This window comes from Clarias gariepinus, chromosome 11, assembly GCF_024256425.1.
Source record: "Clarias gariepinus isolate MV-2021 ecotype Netherlands chromosome 11, CGAR_prim_01v2, whole genome shotgun sequence".
In the NCBI taxonomy this organism is placed as follows: Eukaryota; Metazoa; Chordata; class Actinopteri; order Siluriformes; family Clariidae; genus Clarias; species Clarias gariepinus.
Genome location: NC_071110.1, coordinates 21,648,069 through 21,662,412, shown reverse-complemented (window position 1 = coordinate 21,662,412; position 14,344 = coordinate 21,648,069). Strand labels below are relative to the sequence as shown.

At 34.4% G+C, this 14,344-nt stretch overlaps 1 protein-coding gene across 2 annotated transcripts; it reads right to left on the bottom strand.

The window, feature by feature from the left end:
- Positions 1–492: 492 nt before the first annotated feature.
- zgc:113279 (uncharacterized protein LOC553749 homolog) lies at positions 493–7,289 on the bottom strand. 2 transcript variants are annotated; one of them, XM_053506767.1, is made up of 10 exons: positions 6,888–7,289; positions 6,489–6,610; positions 6,370–6,394; positions 6,241–6,287; positions 5,581–6,131; positions 4,665–4,770; positions 2,234–2,380; positions 2,066–2,126; positions 1,496–1,659; positions 493–1,396 (listed from the first exon to the last, which is right to left on the bottom strand). In XM_053506767.1, exons 1-10 carry the CDS (start codon positions 7,105–7,107, stop codon positions 1,391–1,393), a joined length of 1,449 nt encoding a protein of 482 aa, XP_053362742.1. In that variant the 5' UTR covers positions 7,108–7,289; the 3' UTR covers positions 493–1,390. The 2 variants fall into 2 exon arrangements, with proteins under 2 accessions (XP_053362742.1, XP_053362743.1); XM_053506768.1 differs by having other exon boundaries at positions 5,581–6,128.
- Positions 7,290–14,344: the final 7,055 nt, after the last annotated feature.

Here is a 14,344-nt window from a genome sequence, read left to right as displayed (position 1 = left end):
ATTCTGTATAACCATGGTGAGCAAAAAAGCATCCCAGGATACATTAAACCTTAAGGTGGATGTGCTACAACAGCAAAATACCATGTCATGTTTCACTCCTGTCAGATTAGATAAAAAATCTGATGCTCATGTAAGAAGAGAATAACACAAAACCATACCGGTAAAAACTGGGGAAAGATAAGGTTTTTTTTTTCATTAAACTTTTACTCTTCAGGTTAGGTGATTCTGGGCCCAATAATAGCTTTTAGATTCCTGTTCATGTCAGACAGAAGTGAAATCAAATGTGGTCTTCTGCAGGGGTGGTCCATCCACCTCAAGGATCAAAGTTCTATTCTTTTCTACTCACCACAGGGTAAATAAGTTACTTCACCCTTAATACTCAAACTAATCTGGCCATTTTTTTTTTCTTATCTCTAGTATAAACAAAGTTTTTTTTACACCCACAGAAATATCTCTTCCTTTTTTCACACCATCATGTGTAATTGCTAGAATCTGTTGTACAGTATGTAAAAAAAAAAATCTGGATTACTTAGCCATCTTATTTGACGCCAACATCCATACCATAATCCAGTGTGATGTGAACACTTAACCTTTACTTTGTTTGAGTCACTTGTCATGTTGCTACGGTATTATTTCGGCCAAATGATCTGTCTAAGCATTCTCAGCTAACATTCAAAGTAATGACTAAAAAGTTTTTTCAATTAAATAAAGTAAAGACAAGTAATGCCAACATTTTACATATCCTGGACTACTGGACATTCTCTATCACTTAATTATGTATTATTTTATAATGTATCATTTATTATGTTCTATTTGGCCTTGAAGATAAGCGTTACAAATTTAGTTGATGTTTGTTACTCTAAACATGTAAGTAGCACATAAAATATTAAAAATGAACCTTATGCTAATATCATTCTGTATTTCTGTACAAAGTGCATTGACATATTTTTGGTTTTTGCTCGTAGAGCACACACAAAAAAAAATCCTTACCTAATAAAGTGGAAACAAACAGAATTATAGTTCACTACATATCACTTTTTAAAACTGATTTGCTATTTTAACATAACAAACGGTGGAAGTTTCACAGAAACCAGCTGACTCACAACCATTTATGTTATTAAGAAAAAGGACTTAAAAAAGCTCTTGTTACAATAACTTGCTCTGGTTGCATAATACATAGGTTTAACTTTACCACAATAAAACTTTTAAATATACCTGTTTTTCTGTGGCAGGTTAAAACTTGTATTCACCCAAAAACATTTACCGTCAGGTAACAGCATTGCCATGATCGACACCCGCCGATCCCGCTCAAAGTAGTTGTGGAACTGAACCAACCACTTCTAATTGACCAGGAAGACAGGACAATCACAGGCAACACAACATAATTTCTTCATTTCTGTACAGGATAAAAAAACAAGATCATACAAATGCCTAGATGAATGTTTAGATTTGGAAGCTAACACATATGGCATAGTGCCACCCAGTCTTTGCTTACCAAGCACTGCAGATTGCATTCCATCTGCAGAAGACATTTGAGGGTTTCCATCATCTGCTCCTTACGTAGGGAATGCACCCTGGCCTGGCTCATTGTCACACTCTTCTCCAAATCACCCACTATGCTCTTCAAGGTTACTGATGCAAGCTGCAGTGCACTGAGCCCTGGACAAGAAGTATAACATACTGTATGCACTCATTTTACATTTAACAACCATATTCTTGAATTTTGTAAAAATAAGGAAAACACAAAAAAAATACGTTTGGAGCATGACAAACAACAAGGTGAAACACCCATAATATCACTCTAACTTTATCAATAAGTTTTACCTTAGAAAAATCTCTAGACTGAGTACTAACTATTTATTTAAGTTATTAACGTTGAATGTGTAAGAAATGAAATGTTGAATTACCGCACCAGAACATTGGTACAGTCTAATTATTGAGCAATATATATATATATATATATATATATATAGCAGCAATTATATTTACAAAAATTATCTAAGATGCTGTGCTCTGGATTAAGTTGCTGAGTTGATAAAGTATTATAGAAACCATTAAAACATACCATTTACATCCCTGGCATCCAAATCTATATATGTTCCATTTTTTATGCAGCTTTTTAAGACCTGTTAAGAACAAAACCTTTCATTTATTATTCAGGGTAAAACCACATGGCCATGGTGTAGAATATTTGTGGATTTACTGTACTGTATTCATGATGCAAATTATTTACCTCTAAAACTTTGATGTATCCATATTCTGCACAGAGATGCAGGCATGTCTTTCCATATTTATCACGTTCATTAACGTTTGCTCCAAGAGAAATTAAATCAGCAACCACGAGATGCTGATTTTTCTGTGCAGCTATGTGGAGAGGTGTCTGCAAACACATAAGCACAAAAAAACTTCATGAATAGTTTCAACAACTTTATTCATTGTCACCGTCACCATCTATATCACTGAATTCTGTTTACAGGGTGGCTAGTGACTTGGGCCCGGATTCACATAGCTTCTTGGAATTCTCTCAGAGAGCTCCTACCTTATCTTAAAAAGATCTAGCTGGGAGTCTAGAGTCTAAAAGAGTGATAATCATAAATGCAGGCTACTTTATGCAAAGTTTCTGTTATAGGCTCAATATCTAAAGAAAATTAAACAGCCAAATGTTGAAAAAAGTGCCTACTTTTGAAGCAACCAATTTCCATGCAGTAGTTACTATATTTAAGTTCTTACATTTATTTACTATACTGATTTTATTACTTGTAATCCATTTCATAATTTCATTTCACATTTCATAAATTTTACCAATTTACATGACCGCAGGACAGTCTATCTAAGTTGCACTTCTGGGGGGATATGTTGTCAACAATCCAAGAGTAATAGAAGGAAGTAAAAGAACAAGATAACCAAGTTATCAAAACCAAGACAAAAGAGCAGTGTTTACTTTTAGCTTTACGTTAAGTGTTTGGAGAATATTTCTTCTTTCCGCCATTCTTTCCTCTGCTGAAGAACCTCTTAAGCCTCTTAAAAGTCCCCCTCTCTACTCTTAATAATTTTTACCGGAGGAGCTGTTTTTAGGGCTAAGATGTTTTGTGAATAATTTTTATCTTTACTAAGATTTAGTCCAAAATTTAAGGGGAAATTAAATGTCATAATTATAAGAATTTTCTTAGAATTTCGTTACTAGGAGCAACTTTTAGGCTTAAAAAGCTTTGTGAATATGGGCCCTGGAGACTTAAGGCACAAGGCAGGGTACACCCTGGACAGGGTGCCAATCTATCCATTATTTCACAATGTTAATTTTCCTTTATTTAATCTTTATTTAAACAATTTTTGGCTTAGATCTTCTCTTGTTTCTCATGTCTTCTCCAGCGCACTAAGTTGTTAAGTTGCCCTGTAAAAGTGAGCCTAATGAATCTTGTACTGGAATATGCTTGTGCCATTAGTGGGAAATCCATTGACATGATAAACTGGTCATTCAGTACATTCAGGTGATCAGCTAACATTATATTGCCACATATACTGTAACGTTGCTGAGTCTAGACCAACCAAAAAAGCTGACCAACTAAAGCAACTCCAGATCATAACACTGATACTATACAGTGGTCACTATGCATGATGGACAATTCATTAATTCATGAGCGTCACCTCTCATACTGACATACCAATTGCTCTGGAATAGAGTAACTCTAGTCTTATCAGACTAAATAAGCATTTTTACATTGTCCAAAGTACAAACTTTATGTTCCCTAGAGCAAACTGGCCCTTTTCAAAAATAGTCTCAATAAAATGTTTTTCTCATGCAGCAACTGATGTAGTCCTGATCCTGTGATTTCTTGCCACAATGTGTGTGTGGAAATGTTCTTACTTTAACAACAATTTAGATAATCTCAGATTTATATTTTTGCTTTAAACAAGTGTTTTATTTGAACTAGAAATGTTCAAGGATAATGTGCACTTGCCTACGTCTTTACCTTAAAATATCTCACAAAATGCTAAGCCAAATATGTAGAAAAATTAAGTCTCATCTTGTACATGAATTTTGTCTGGTATTGCTTCTTCGCCACAGTTTATCTATAAGCCGTTTTGTTTGTAGTTTACATGTTAAAAGGCCTTGCTTGATGGGAGAGAATTAAAAATATCATCCTTAGAAGAACAACAATGGAAAATGGGTTTGACACTTATGGCATTATGTAAACAAAGAATTTGAGATTAACTTGAAGACGGTGAAGCAAGAGTTTAAAGTAATAATTGACCAAACACACGCACACACGCACACACACACACACACACAGAGAGACTATAATGCTGCGGAAGAGAGTTGTCAAATTTCCGAGAGTTGCTCCTGCTAAACTGGTTCCTGTAGGCAGGGTGACCAACGTCACAAATAATTACCAAGCAGCGATGGTTACTGAGTAAACACAACACATCTTTGTTGATTTATTATTTCAACTGGATGGGGTGCCACACAGCAATTTGGAAATGCTAATTATCCTGATCTGCATGTCTTTGGACTGTTGGAGAAAACCCACAAAGCTCAGGGAAAACATTCTTGTACATCAAAAGGAAATAAACACTGCTTTCAGGTTTCACTGTCTGTCTGTACAGTACATAAGAGACAAAAGAGTCTGGTATATTGAGTATAACTTAGTGTGTCATAACATTACCCTTCCCGCTGCATCTTTGATGTCCAGCTTGTTTAAATCTGTCATCCGTCTGGAAATAACATACACAAGAGATTGTTTCCCCTCATCAATAGCTCGGTGGAGGAGTCTGTCAAGGAAAGAGTGGATAGAAATAATTGCAACAAATTGAGGAAACACTGGCAATATTACTCTTGTACTGCATGGTTCACTGAATATCAATAATGGTCCTCCATAAAAAATCAGTCATTATGTAAGAAATGTGTTTTTGAAGAAAATAGTCATTTATTTTATTATAATCAAAAGAAAGTTTGATGTCAAAAGAAGGATTAATAGCTATATACTGTTGACTTGCTTTATTGGGAGAACTAGACAAAGGGTCATTGAATCATTTGAATCTGAAAGTTTGCTAAGCATTAAAGAATAAAAATCTATGACATTACAAATTTTATATTTACCCATAAACCATTCAAAAGTTTTATCAATTTAAATACAAGGGGTGTTCAAGTCCTTTTGACAAAATTCTCTGATTGACATTTACAGAACACTTAAATACAGTGTAATGATGAAAACATATTAATGGTGCAAACTAGGTGGCTCGGAGCCCATTGTAGTCGTTCCTGTGAACATTCAACAAGTTGAACGCTCTCAGGGGGAAAAAATGACATGCTTTTATCAGCAATTTTGCAGGACAATGCCCAACCTCATACCGCCCCTTGTAGAATTAAATAGACTATGTACAAATCTTTTATTTTATTTTATTCATTTCTTGCAACACTTTCAGCAAGAAAGACTGATGGACATAGAGCAATTACAATCTTTCTCATAATTTCAGTTCTATAAAATCTAGACAGGTTATAAATTCTATAAAAGCAGGTCATGTTTTTTTTTTAATGATCTAGCTGGGAAAAAATATTAAATTATGATTATACAAACTCACGATCTTCCATTGTCATCCTGAGTAAGAAGCTCTTGGTTGGAAATATTGTTCAGTAGATGCAACTCTCTTTCCAACTGGGTCCAGAAGGATGTCATGCTGTTCCACTGCTCCTGCACTGAGCATGAATTTAATGGATTTCCTATTTCATATGATGAACCCCACCAGTCCATCATAGTGCTGAAATAAATTTCTTTTGGGCATGGAACATGCACTTTACTGTCACTTGGAGTGCAGGCTGTTTCATGATCTGACTCCCTATTGGTGATTTTGACCTTAGTGTCCAGAGAAGCAGCCTGGGAATAAGCAGAGCAATACAGTTCCACAGACTGCATTGGAGACTTTTTAGTGGCCGCATAACAACTTGGCATTGTAGGTGACTCATCTGAAAGCCCTTGCTGAGGTATGTTCTCAACCCAGAAGTTGTTTCCCAGCTCTGAGGAAAATGTGGGCAGGTAGTTACTTGACTGTCTGGCAGTACAAGTCTTAAGGTCTTCTTCCAACACCTCCACTATTATGCCAAGCTCTTCCAAACCTTTTGTTTGCCAGTTCTTCTATAATACAGACATACAGTTAATTCTTTAAAGTTGTATGGCAACACATCAACATTTTATTCAGAGCAGTAGTCATTGTCGGATTAGAATTTGTGAAGAATACACTTACCAGCCTATTTTTCCGACTACTACTTATATTCACTCGTTTTTTATCCCCTAAAAAGAATTTTGATACTATAAATAAACGTTTAAAGAGAAAACATATGGTAAATTTTAAATACTGTGAATTTATTCTAACCTTTTGCTCCTTTGTTTTCTTTCTTCTATAAAAAGAAAAGGAGAAAACAGCTAGTAAGAGACCTGTTTCAATATTCATGTTTATCTGATAGTGTTAAAAGTAAAGAGAGTCACTAATACCTGCATGTCTTTTGGGTCCATGCCCTTAGCTATGCGAATATCTCTGAGCATATCTTTTACTGGCATTCTTACTCTGACACCCAGGTATGTCTTGTCAGAGTTTTTTTTCTGAGCCTTTGTACCTAGAAGAATATATTTGTTAACTGTTGCATTCAGTCTCCTTAATTCTGATAAGAAATATGGTATTAGATGTCTCTCTCAATAAGTAAGTGGAACACAGCAGGATATTTTGTGCAGTTTACTTAGACTTATATGGCAGACTCTTGTAACCATACACTGACTCATATCAAATACAGACGATTGTTCACCGTATATATAAAATCATTACCACAAAAGCAAAAGTAAATATAGTAGTTTAGACTAGATGGCTTTTGAACAGAAAAACGAAAATATTTTTACCTTTTGGAAAAGACGATGGTTGCTCAGTATTTACAGTAGGGCTACATACTTCCACATTGAGTGCTGTAAGAGCTGATGTTGGAGACTTTGTTCCATTCATGTTCAATGCCAGTGCCCCAGGAATGGGTGAATGGTTGCACACAAAGTCTCCATATTCTTTCTCTTCCCCCTCACAACAAATCCTTTTATGTCCTGTGTTCTCCTCTTGACTCCTCACCATGTTTAGCGTACCTGTTCAGTGCTGAGCAAGATTCTGGATTTGTTTGAAGCAAAGAAAATGCAACAATCCTTCATGGAAAAAAATACGCATTAAAATATTGGAAAGGCATTTTTACGCCATCATAACTGTGTGTGTGTATGCGTTTGTGAGAGAAAGAGAGAGAGAGAGAGAGAGAGAGAGAGAGAGAGAAAGAGAGAGAGAAAGACAAAGACAGAGAGAGAATAAGAGAAAGAACATATTTATGAAAGGTTGGTACCTGCCTGGAATGACTTGTGAAGGCGTGACTGAAATATAAAGCTAAAAGAATGTTGAACAGCCTGCAGGGTTAAAAACATTTCTTGTTATGACAATGCACCAAAAGGAAAAAAACATGAATGAACTAAAAATAATATTAAAATAAAAAAATAAATTCAATTAAAACAGTTTACATATTACATGTGACCCCATTAATTAAAGTCACATGTAATATGTGTTTAATATGTATCTAATATGTAATATTTATTTTACACCCACAAAGCTCTGCTGATGACAGGAACATCTTGTGACTAGATTATGGTGACGCAAGAAAGATGTTTTAAATAGTAACAGTCGAATGCTCTTTCAATACCTATTTGGTAAATAAATCCAATATAAACATCCCTTTAAAACAAATGCCAGAAAAAATACAAATGGAAAAAAGTACATTTAAATGTCATTTGACACCAGGACATTAGCAAAAGATCCTATAAGTACTGTAAGTTGCAAGGTGGGGCCTCCATGGATTAGACTTGTTTGTCCAGCACATTGAGTTTTGGGGAATCTGGAGGCCAGATTAACAACCTAGAACTTTTTCCCATATGGTGGTGCTTAGTGATGCACTGACTTTTCTGATACATTTAAAAGAAATTAGCCTTTCTTTGAAATTAGACCAGACAGGGTAGCCTTTGCTCTCCACAGACACAAATTGTTCCTGTGTGCCTATAATCTATTCACCAGGTACTGATATATAATTGAACATTGGTGAACAATTTTTCCTTTTCTTTCTTTTTTTGAGTGGCTTTTTTAATTTAACTTGTTTACCATTGGTTAGTGAAATCAAAATTCTTTTTTTATTTAAAATATGACCATAATTTACACAGTAGCAGTAAATATGTTTTTACAGTACCCTAATTCTGTCAGTAGATGACAGTAATCTGTAAGCGGTTAGATGCTATCTAAATTTTCTTGTTGTAGATTTCCACTTGTAGTCAGTGTGTGGCGCTTCCCCAAACAATGTCCAACAAGTTAACAGCCTTTTCTTAATTGAAGTCGTTTTTTTTTAGGGCAGGTTAAACACTAAAATATGAAAAGCATTGGTCATTTATTTATTTATTTATTTATTTTTGCTTCACTTATTGTGCTATAGAAAAGCCCCAGCTAAATGTTTCAGGGGGGTAGGGGGGCCCTAACTGGTTCAGGGTTGAACCCCAAATAGCATAAAATGAAAAGCTAGTGTGCTATATAGGGGTACAATCCCTTAGTCCACACACAAAGTAGTGCGCTTTATCAAGGCTTAGAGAGAGATTTGGAATTCAGCCTTGTGTTAGAAACCAATTAGCTTTGTAGCCCGCTAGCTTTTAACACAAGCTTACACTCACATTATCTAACAGTATTGAAAGATCAAAACACAACATCAAAAGTAAGACAATTCAGAAGAAATTACTAAGAAGAAATTACTATCAGATTTATATTCTTGCTAAAATAACAATTAATTGTGGGTTTTGGCAGGAAGTTGCGCTCTCATCTTTTTGTTACTGTGAACTGTACAGACCTTCTTTCACCCATGGTAGTAAGTAAACTAAATAAAATTACTGTTGCCAGGATGCTAAATGGATAATATTTTTGTAATCTGCTGGTGGAATTCGATAAAAATAAAAAATAAAATTTCCCCAGGAGACAAATATGTTGACAGTGTAATCAATTTTATGTGGTATGTCTTTCACTTGATAATATGTAAATAATCTGCCTTTAGAAATATCACCTCCTGATACAGTATTTAAATATTAATGACAACATAATGTTTAATGTGTAGGTCCAGTACCAATAGAGAAAATTATTAAAATGCTGTTGATCTCTGTGGAGAAAAGCTGCTTAAATATCTTCTGTCTCTGGGCCGTTTAAATAAACTGTGATGTACTGTAATGTGATGTACTGTAACTGAAACTTAAACTAGTTTTACTGGATGAACTGGCTATTCCCTAGTTGTGATTCTGTTCTTCCTTTTGAATAGTTAAAAAAAGCAAAACGACAGGTCCTCATTTTGCTACTGTATGAACCTCACATTAACCATAGTTTGACAAAAAAAAAAAAAACCCACTTGCTATAGAACGGCATGGTATTTTCAACCCTACTTTTTTTGTAGGGTTTGTAAGATTTCATTTCAGATACAGTATAAGCAAGGAACATGAGATGTTTAAAACAAAGTCACATCATGACATCTAGTGGCAGAATGATTTTCTATCAATAATTTTTTGTCATATTGAAAATGCTAATAATTGTAAAAAAAAAAAAATAATATGATAACAGAAACAAATATAATAATATGATTTTTTTTAATGAAAATAATTTATATATAATAACAGAAACAAAATGCAAAAATTATATTAAAAATAAATAAATAATTTTGAGTTAACATGTCTTTAATGGCCAACCGATGTATATTTTTGGCATAAATACTTGTGTGAAAAAATGACTGACATAAATAAACTCCACACTTACAAACCAGCTGTAACTTTCAACCCTGGGTGTACGAGTGCTAAATTTTAAGACACAGTGCCCTCACAGAGGATTAAAAAATAGTAATATACATTGATGTAATTTTCAGATATGAGCACAGCTACTATATATGAAAAGCACTTCATAATAAGTAGTGTGGAAAATTAATGAGCAAAATAAAAATTATACTACATTACTTTTATTTGTGGTTTAACTTCTTATTCCGGTTTATATTTGATTATGTAAATAAATATAATATTTGGAAAGTTGTTACTGCTGCAATAAAATTTTAAATGTTATTGAGGCAAACATTTTAATTATAGTCAATTTTACCTAATCTCTTCATAAAATATTATGGCGATGATAAATAATAATAATAAAAAAGTTCAATTTTAAACATATAATGTGCATGTGCATAAAGTAAAGGCAGTATGTGTCCAAACTTACCTAACATTCATTTACTTTAACTAGGTCAGTGGACATAGAGCATCTTTAGAGCACTTGAACCAAGAAGGATAAATTCACCCTACGTTGGATGCCGCATTTACTGTATGCATTCCTACACAATTCATGTAGTCATTAGTAATTTAGCATCGCTTTCATGTTTTTGGCCAGTACATGAAAATTGAAAAACCCGATGGAAGACAGAATGAAGATTTAGGAACACAGTCACTAACTTGAGGTTCAAAATGCTAGTGCCAAACCATGCACCATAACCAAATACTGGATGCTGTCCCAAATTTCATTAAACAGTTTCAGTAAACCAGGTGAAGAAGAAAGCCATACTGTATATCTTTAGAATATGACAGAAACTACTTTCTAATACATGTAAAGAGTCACCTTTTCAAAGAGTTTTCACATATCAGATATCACAATTTTATTTTAATGATGTTAAGAAAGCTTGAAAAAGATGGAAAAAATTAAATATATCAGAAATCCTTTAAAACATCATTATTCTTCTCAGGACTGTGAGTAAAAGAAGGCTGTTACTTTTAGAGAGCTGCTTGGTACAGTATCTTGTTCACTGATGTATTTATTGTAAATTGATACTTTAAGCGTGATAGATAGATTATCTGGAACTTAGATTGCAAGCCAGGCCTTTTTGTTCAAATTTCAGTGCCTAAACCTATAAATGCTCTACAGAATTAGTGGGCACAAATTTCCACTAAAACACTCAAATTTTGTGGAAAGTCTTCTAAAAAGAGTGGGAGCTGTTACAGTTGCAAAAGGGTGACTAACTCCATATTGAAGTTTATGTATTTGGATACAATGACATTGTAGATTTGGCTGCTATGTATATACTGTATACCCTATATGGAAAAAAGTGTTTGGCCAAATCTGCAATGTCATTGTATCCAAATACATAAACTTCAAAATGGAGTTGGTATACAGTACCCCCTCTTTTAATTCTGTGTTTTTGTGATTGTAGTCCCAGTATGAGGCAAATACTACTTTATATAAACAACAACATATAACGTTTTCACCTTGGAATTTATATAACAAAAATGCAAAAAAAATAAATAAATAAAAAAGACAAAAAACTAAGTAATTCCTTCCTGCTTCCACAGGATGCATATCATCTGCCCTTAATTAATTGATCATTAACATGACTGCAGCCCTATATAAAAGCAGACCTTCTGAGCATTCTGGTATGTGTTAACACAATGCCAAGAGAGACAGACATAAGCAATGGCCCTGGTTATAAAGGTTATAAAACCATTCCTGAACAATTTGGAATTATTGTTCTACTGTGAAAAAGATTATTCGCAAGTGGACAGAATTCAAGATGGCTACCAATCTTCCCAGCACATTTACCCTAAGGTCAGACCGTGTAGGGCTTAGACAAATACAAGTGCTACAGGACTCACTGAGGATGTTAAAGGTTAAAGTCCATGACAAGACAATTATAAGAAGGCAGAACAAGTATGGTTTGTTTGAAAGAATTAGAAGTAGGCTATTTCTGCCTAAAAGAGCATGGAAGCATGACTGTAGCTTACAAAATTGCATCTAAACAAACATCAAGACTTCTGGAGTTAAAGAGGCAAATGTAAGCCATCTATATGATAGCTAAGCTTGGGTAAAATTTGCTTATGCAACAGGGCAATGATCAAAAGCGCATTAAAATGTCTGTAAAAGAAAATAATGAAGGTTTTGGAATGGCCTAATTAATAATAAGTCTATACCTTAATCTAACTGAAATGCTATGGCAGGAGAAAAAAACCCAATGAAATAATAACCAATGACACAGGGAAAAAAGTTATATGTTATTCATCTGAGGTTGTTCACACTAATACTCACTATGTATGAAGTTATATTGGTAATAACCCCTTGTTTATTTTTTATCCTTTCTTTATACAGTATGTATGAGCATCAAAATACTACCATTTCATAAACAAAAAAACAGCTAAGCGCTTAGCTAAAAAGACATGTGACTGCCAGCTATCTAGTCCTTTAATCAACACATTTAAGAAAGTAATATAAATAAGTTGGTTTATTTACAAAAATGACTAATTACAAAGTTTTTAACTAACTGGGTCTGCAGTTTTAGACAATTCTGACTAGCAGTTAGATGTTTCTGATGTGAACCATGTTCATTACCATTTTAGTGACTAGCAGTTGGTTTTAAGATACCTCTCCTTTAACTGGTCTTTTAATTTTTATATGGAAAATTTGTGCAGCCAGGTAGAACAATTAAAGAGCTTACTCTGCAATTTTTTTTCCACCTGCCAAAACCCATTGCTTGCTGAGCGTTATTTTTTTCACCCCATTAAAACACACTATATTTAATTCTATCAGAGGGTCTAAGAGATCCATGTGTTCACAGAGTGTATAAGTGCTGGGTGCTGTGTCGGGGTTTCAAAGGATATTTTCATGCAGGCTGTGGAGTCATCTAAAAACAGTTTAAAATGAAAGAACAGCTTGATATTACAGTGAGATGTTTGATCTTTTGATTCATTAAAATATTGAATTCCACCAAGAGTGATGAATAATATAGACACATTTGTAAATATTTTATTGCCTCATTTTAATGACATTTTATAGAAAGCTAAGCTTTTAATATAATCTCAAAGCAATGATACTACTATTAATACTAGGCACCCAAGCTTCAAATGAGAGACTGGAATTAGTAATCTGAAAAGTTTCCTTTATGATCTATGCGAAAGTCTATCCAGAGTTACTACATAATCTAAATATTTAATTTTAGCTGTCTCCAGTCCAAGCTGAAGTACTTATACCTTGTTAGAATTAGGAAGGATGATGTAACTCAATAGCCAGTGTAAAATATCCCTTAAACATTCCACACATCCAAGCTGCTAAGATGGTGTTTGTGATTTGGCTTTGAGGTGAGTGTGCTGTGCCTAGCTGTGTATCATCAACAAAGCCAGGGAACCATACCAAGAATACAGTAAGTATAGGAAGCTAATACCATGTTTATGAATAATTGTACCTAGAGTTATATAATGAAAAGGCAGAGGCCTGAAAAAGCCTGTTGGAACACCATTACATTTATATTCATAGGCTCACATCTACACACACCAGCTCCCTGCAAAAGAAAGCCTTTTTTGTTGAGAAGACGGATGGCTTAAGGAAAAAAGTTGTTGCACAGTCTGGATGTGTGTGCCCGAATGCTTCGGTACCTTTTTCCAGATGGTGGGAGTGTGAAGTGTGTGTGAGAGGGGTGTGTCCGATCAGCCACATTGCTGGTGGCTTTGCGGATGCAGCGTGTGGTGTAGATGTCCTCAACAGAGGGGAGAGAGACCCCGATGATCTGCTCTGCTGTTCTCACTATCTGCTGTAGGGTCTTGCGGTCCGACATGGCACAACTCCCAAACCAGACAGTGATGCAGCCACTCAGGATGCTCTTGATAGTTCCTCTATAGAAGGTGGTCAGGATCGGTGGTGGAAGCTGGGCCTTCCTCAGTCTTCTTAGACTTCTTACGCTGTTGGGCTTTCTTTTGCAGGGAGCTGGTGTTGAGGGACCAGCTGAGGTCCTTCTCCAGGTGGATACCCAGGAATTTGGTGCTTTCATGTTATTTCCTAATGATATCTTACTTAATTATCCACGCAATTGAATTTTGATTATTAATTTTGTGAATTGATTGCAGGCTGTGTCTTTGCTGGCATAACCTAAATTATATTATATTATAACATATGAGTATTCCCCTAGACAAGATTTAGTTTTGAATCATAACATTTAATAAAACTTCATTATTATTATTGTGTGTTTATGATTAGGTCTATAAATTCTTCATTGTATGATAAAAGCAAAAGTGATTTATTAGTTACTGTAGTGCAGTAAAATTACTATTCATCATACACTATTTCAAAATAAAACCTTTCCTTTTATATATTTTTAATCTGCGGGCTAGCTGTCATTTACATTTCTGTAATAATTTTCTCATATAGTACTTATGAGTGAGAAATCTATCTATTGAGACCAGAACCTTTTTATTTATTTATTTATTTATTGTACCACGCTGTAAATATGTATTTCTGTTGACAT

Coding starts and splice junctions, on each gene's coding strand:
- zgc:113279 (XM_053506767.1), bottom strand. CDS start 7,107: ATGGTGAGGAGTCAAGAGGAGAACACAGGACATAAAAGGATTTGTTGT. Junction 6,395..6,488: donor TGGACCCAAAAGACATGCAG/GTATTAGTGACT, acceptor TTCTTTTTATAG/AAGAAAGAAAACAAAGGAGC. Junction 2,127..2,233: donor GATACATCAAAGTTTTAGAG/GTAAATAATTTG, acceptor TGTTCTTAACAG/GTCTTAAAAAGCTGCATAAA.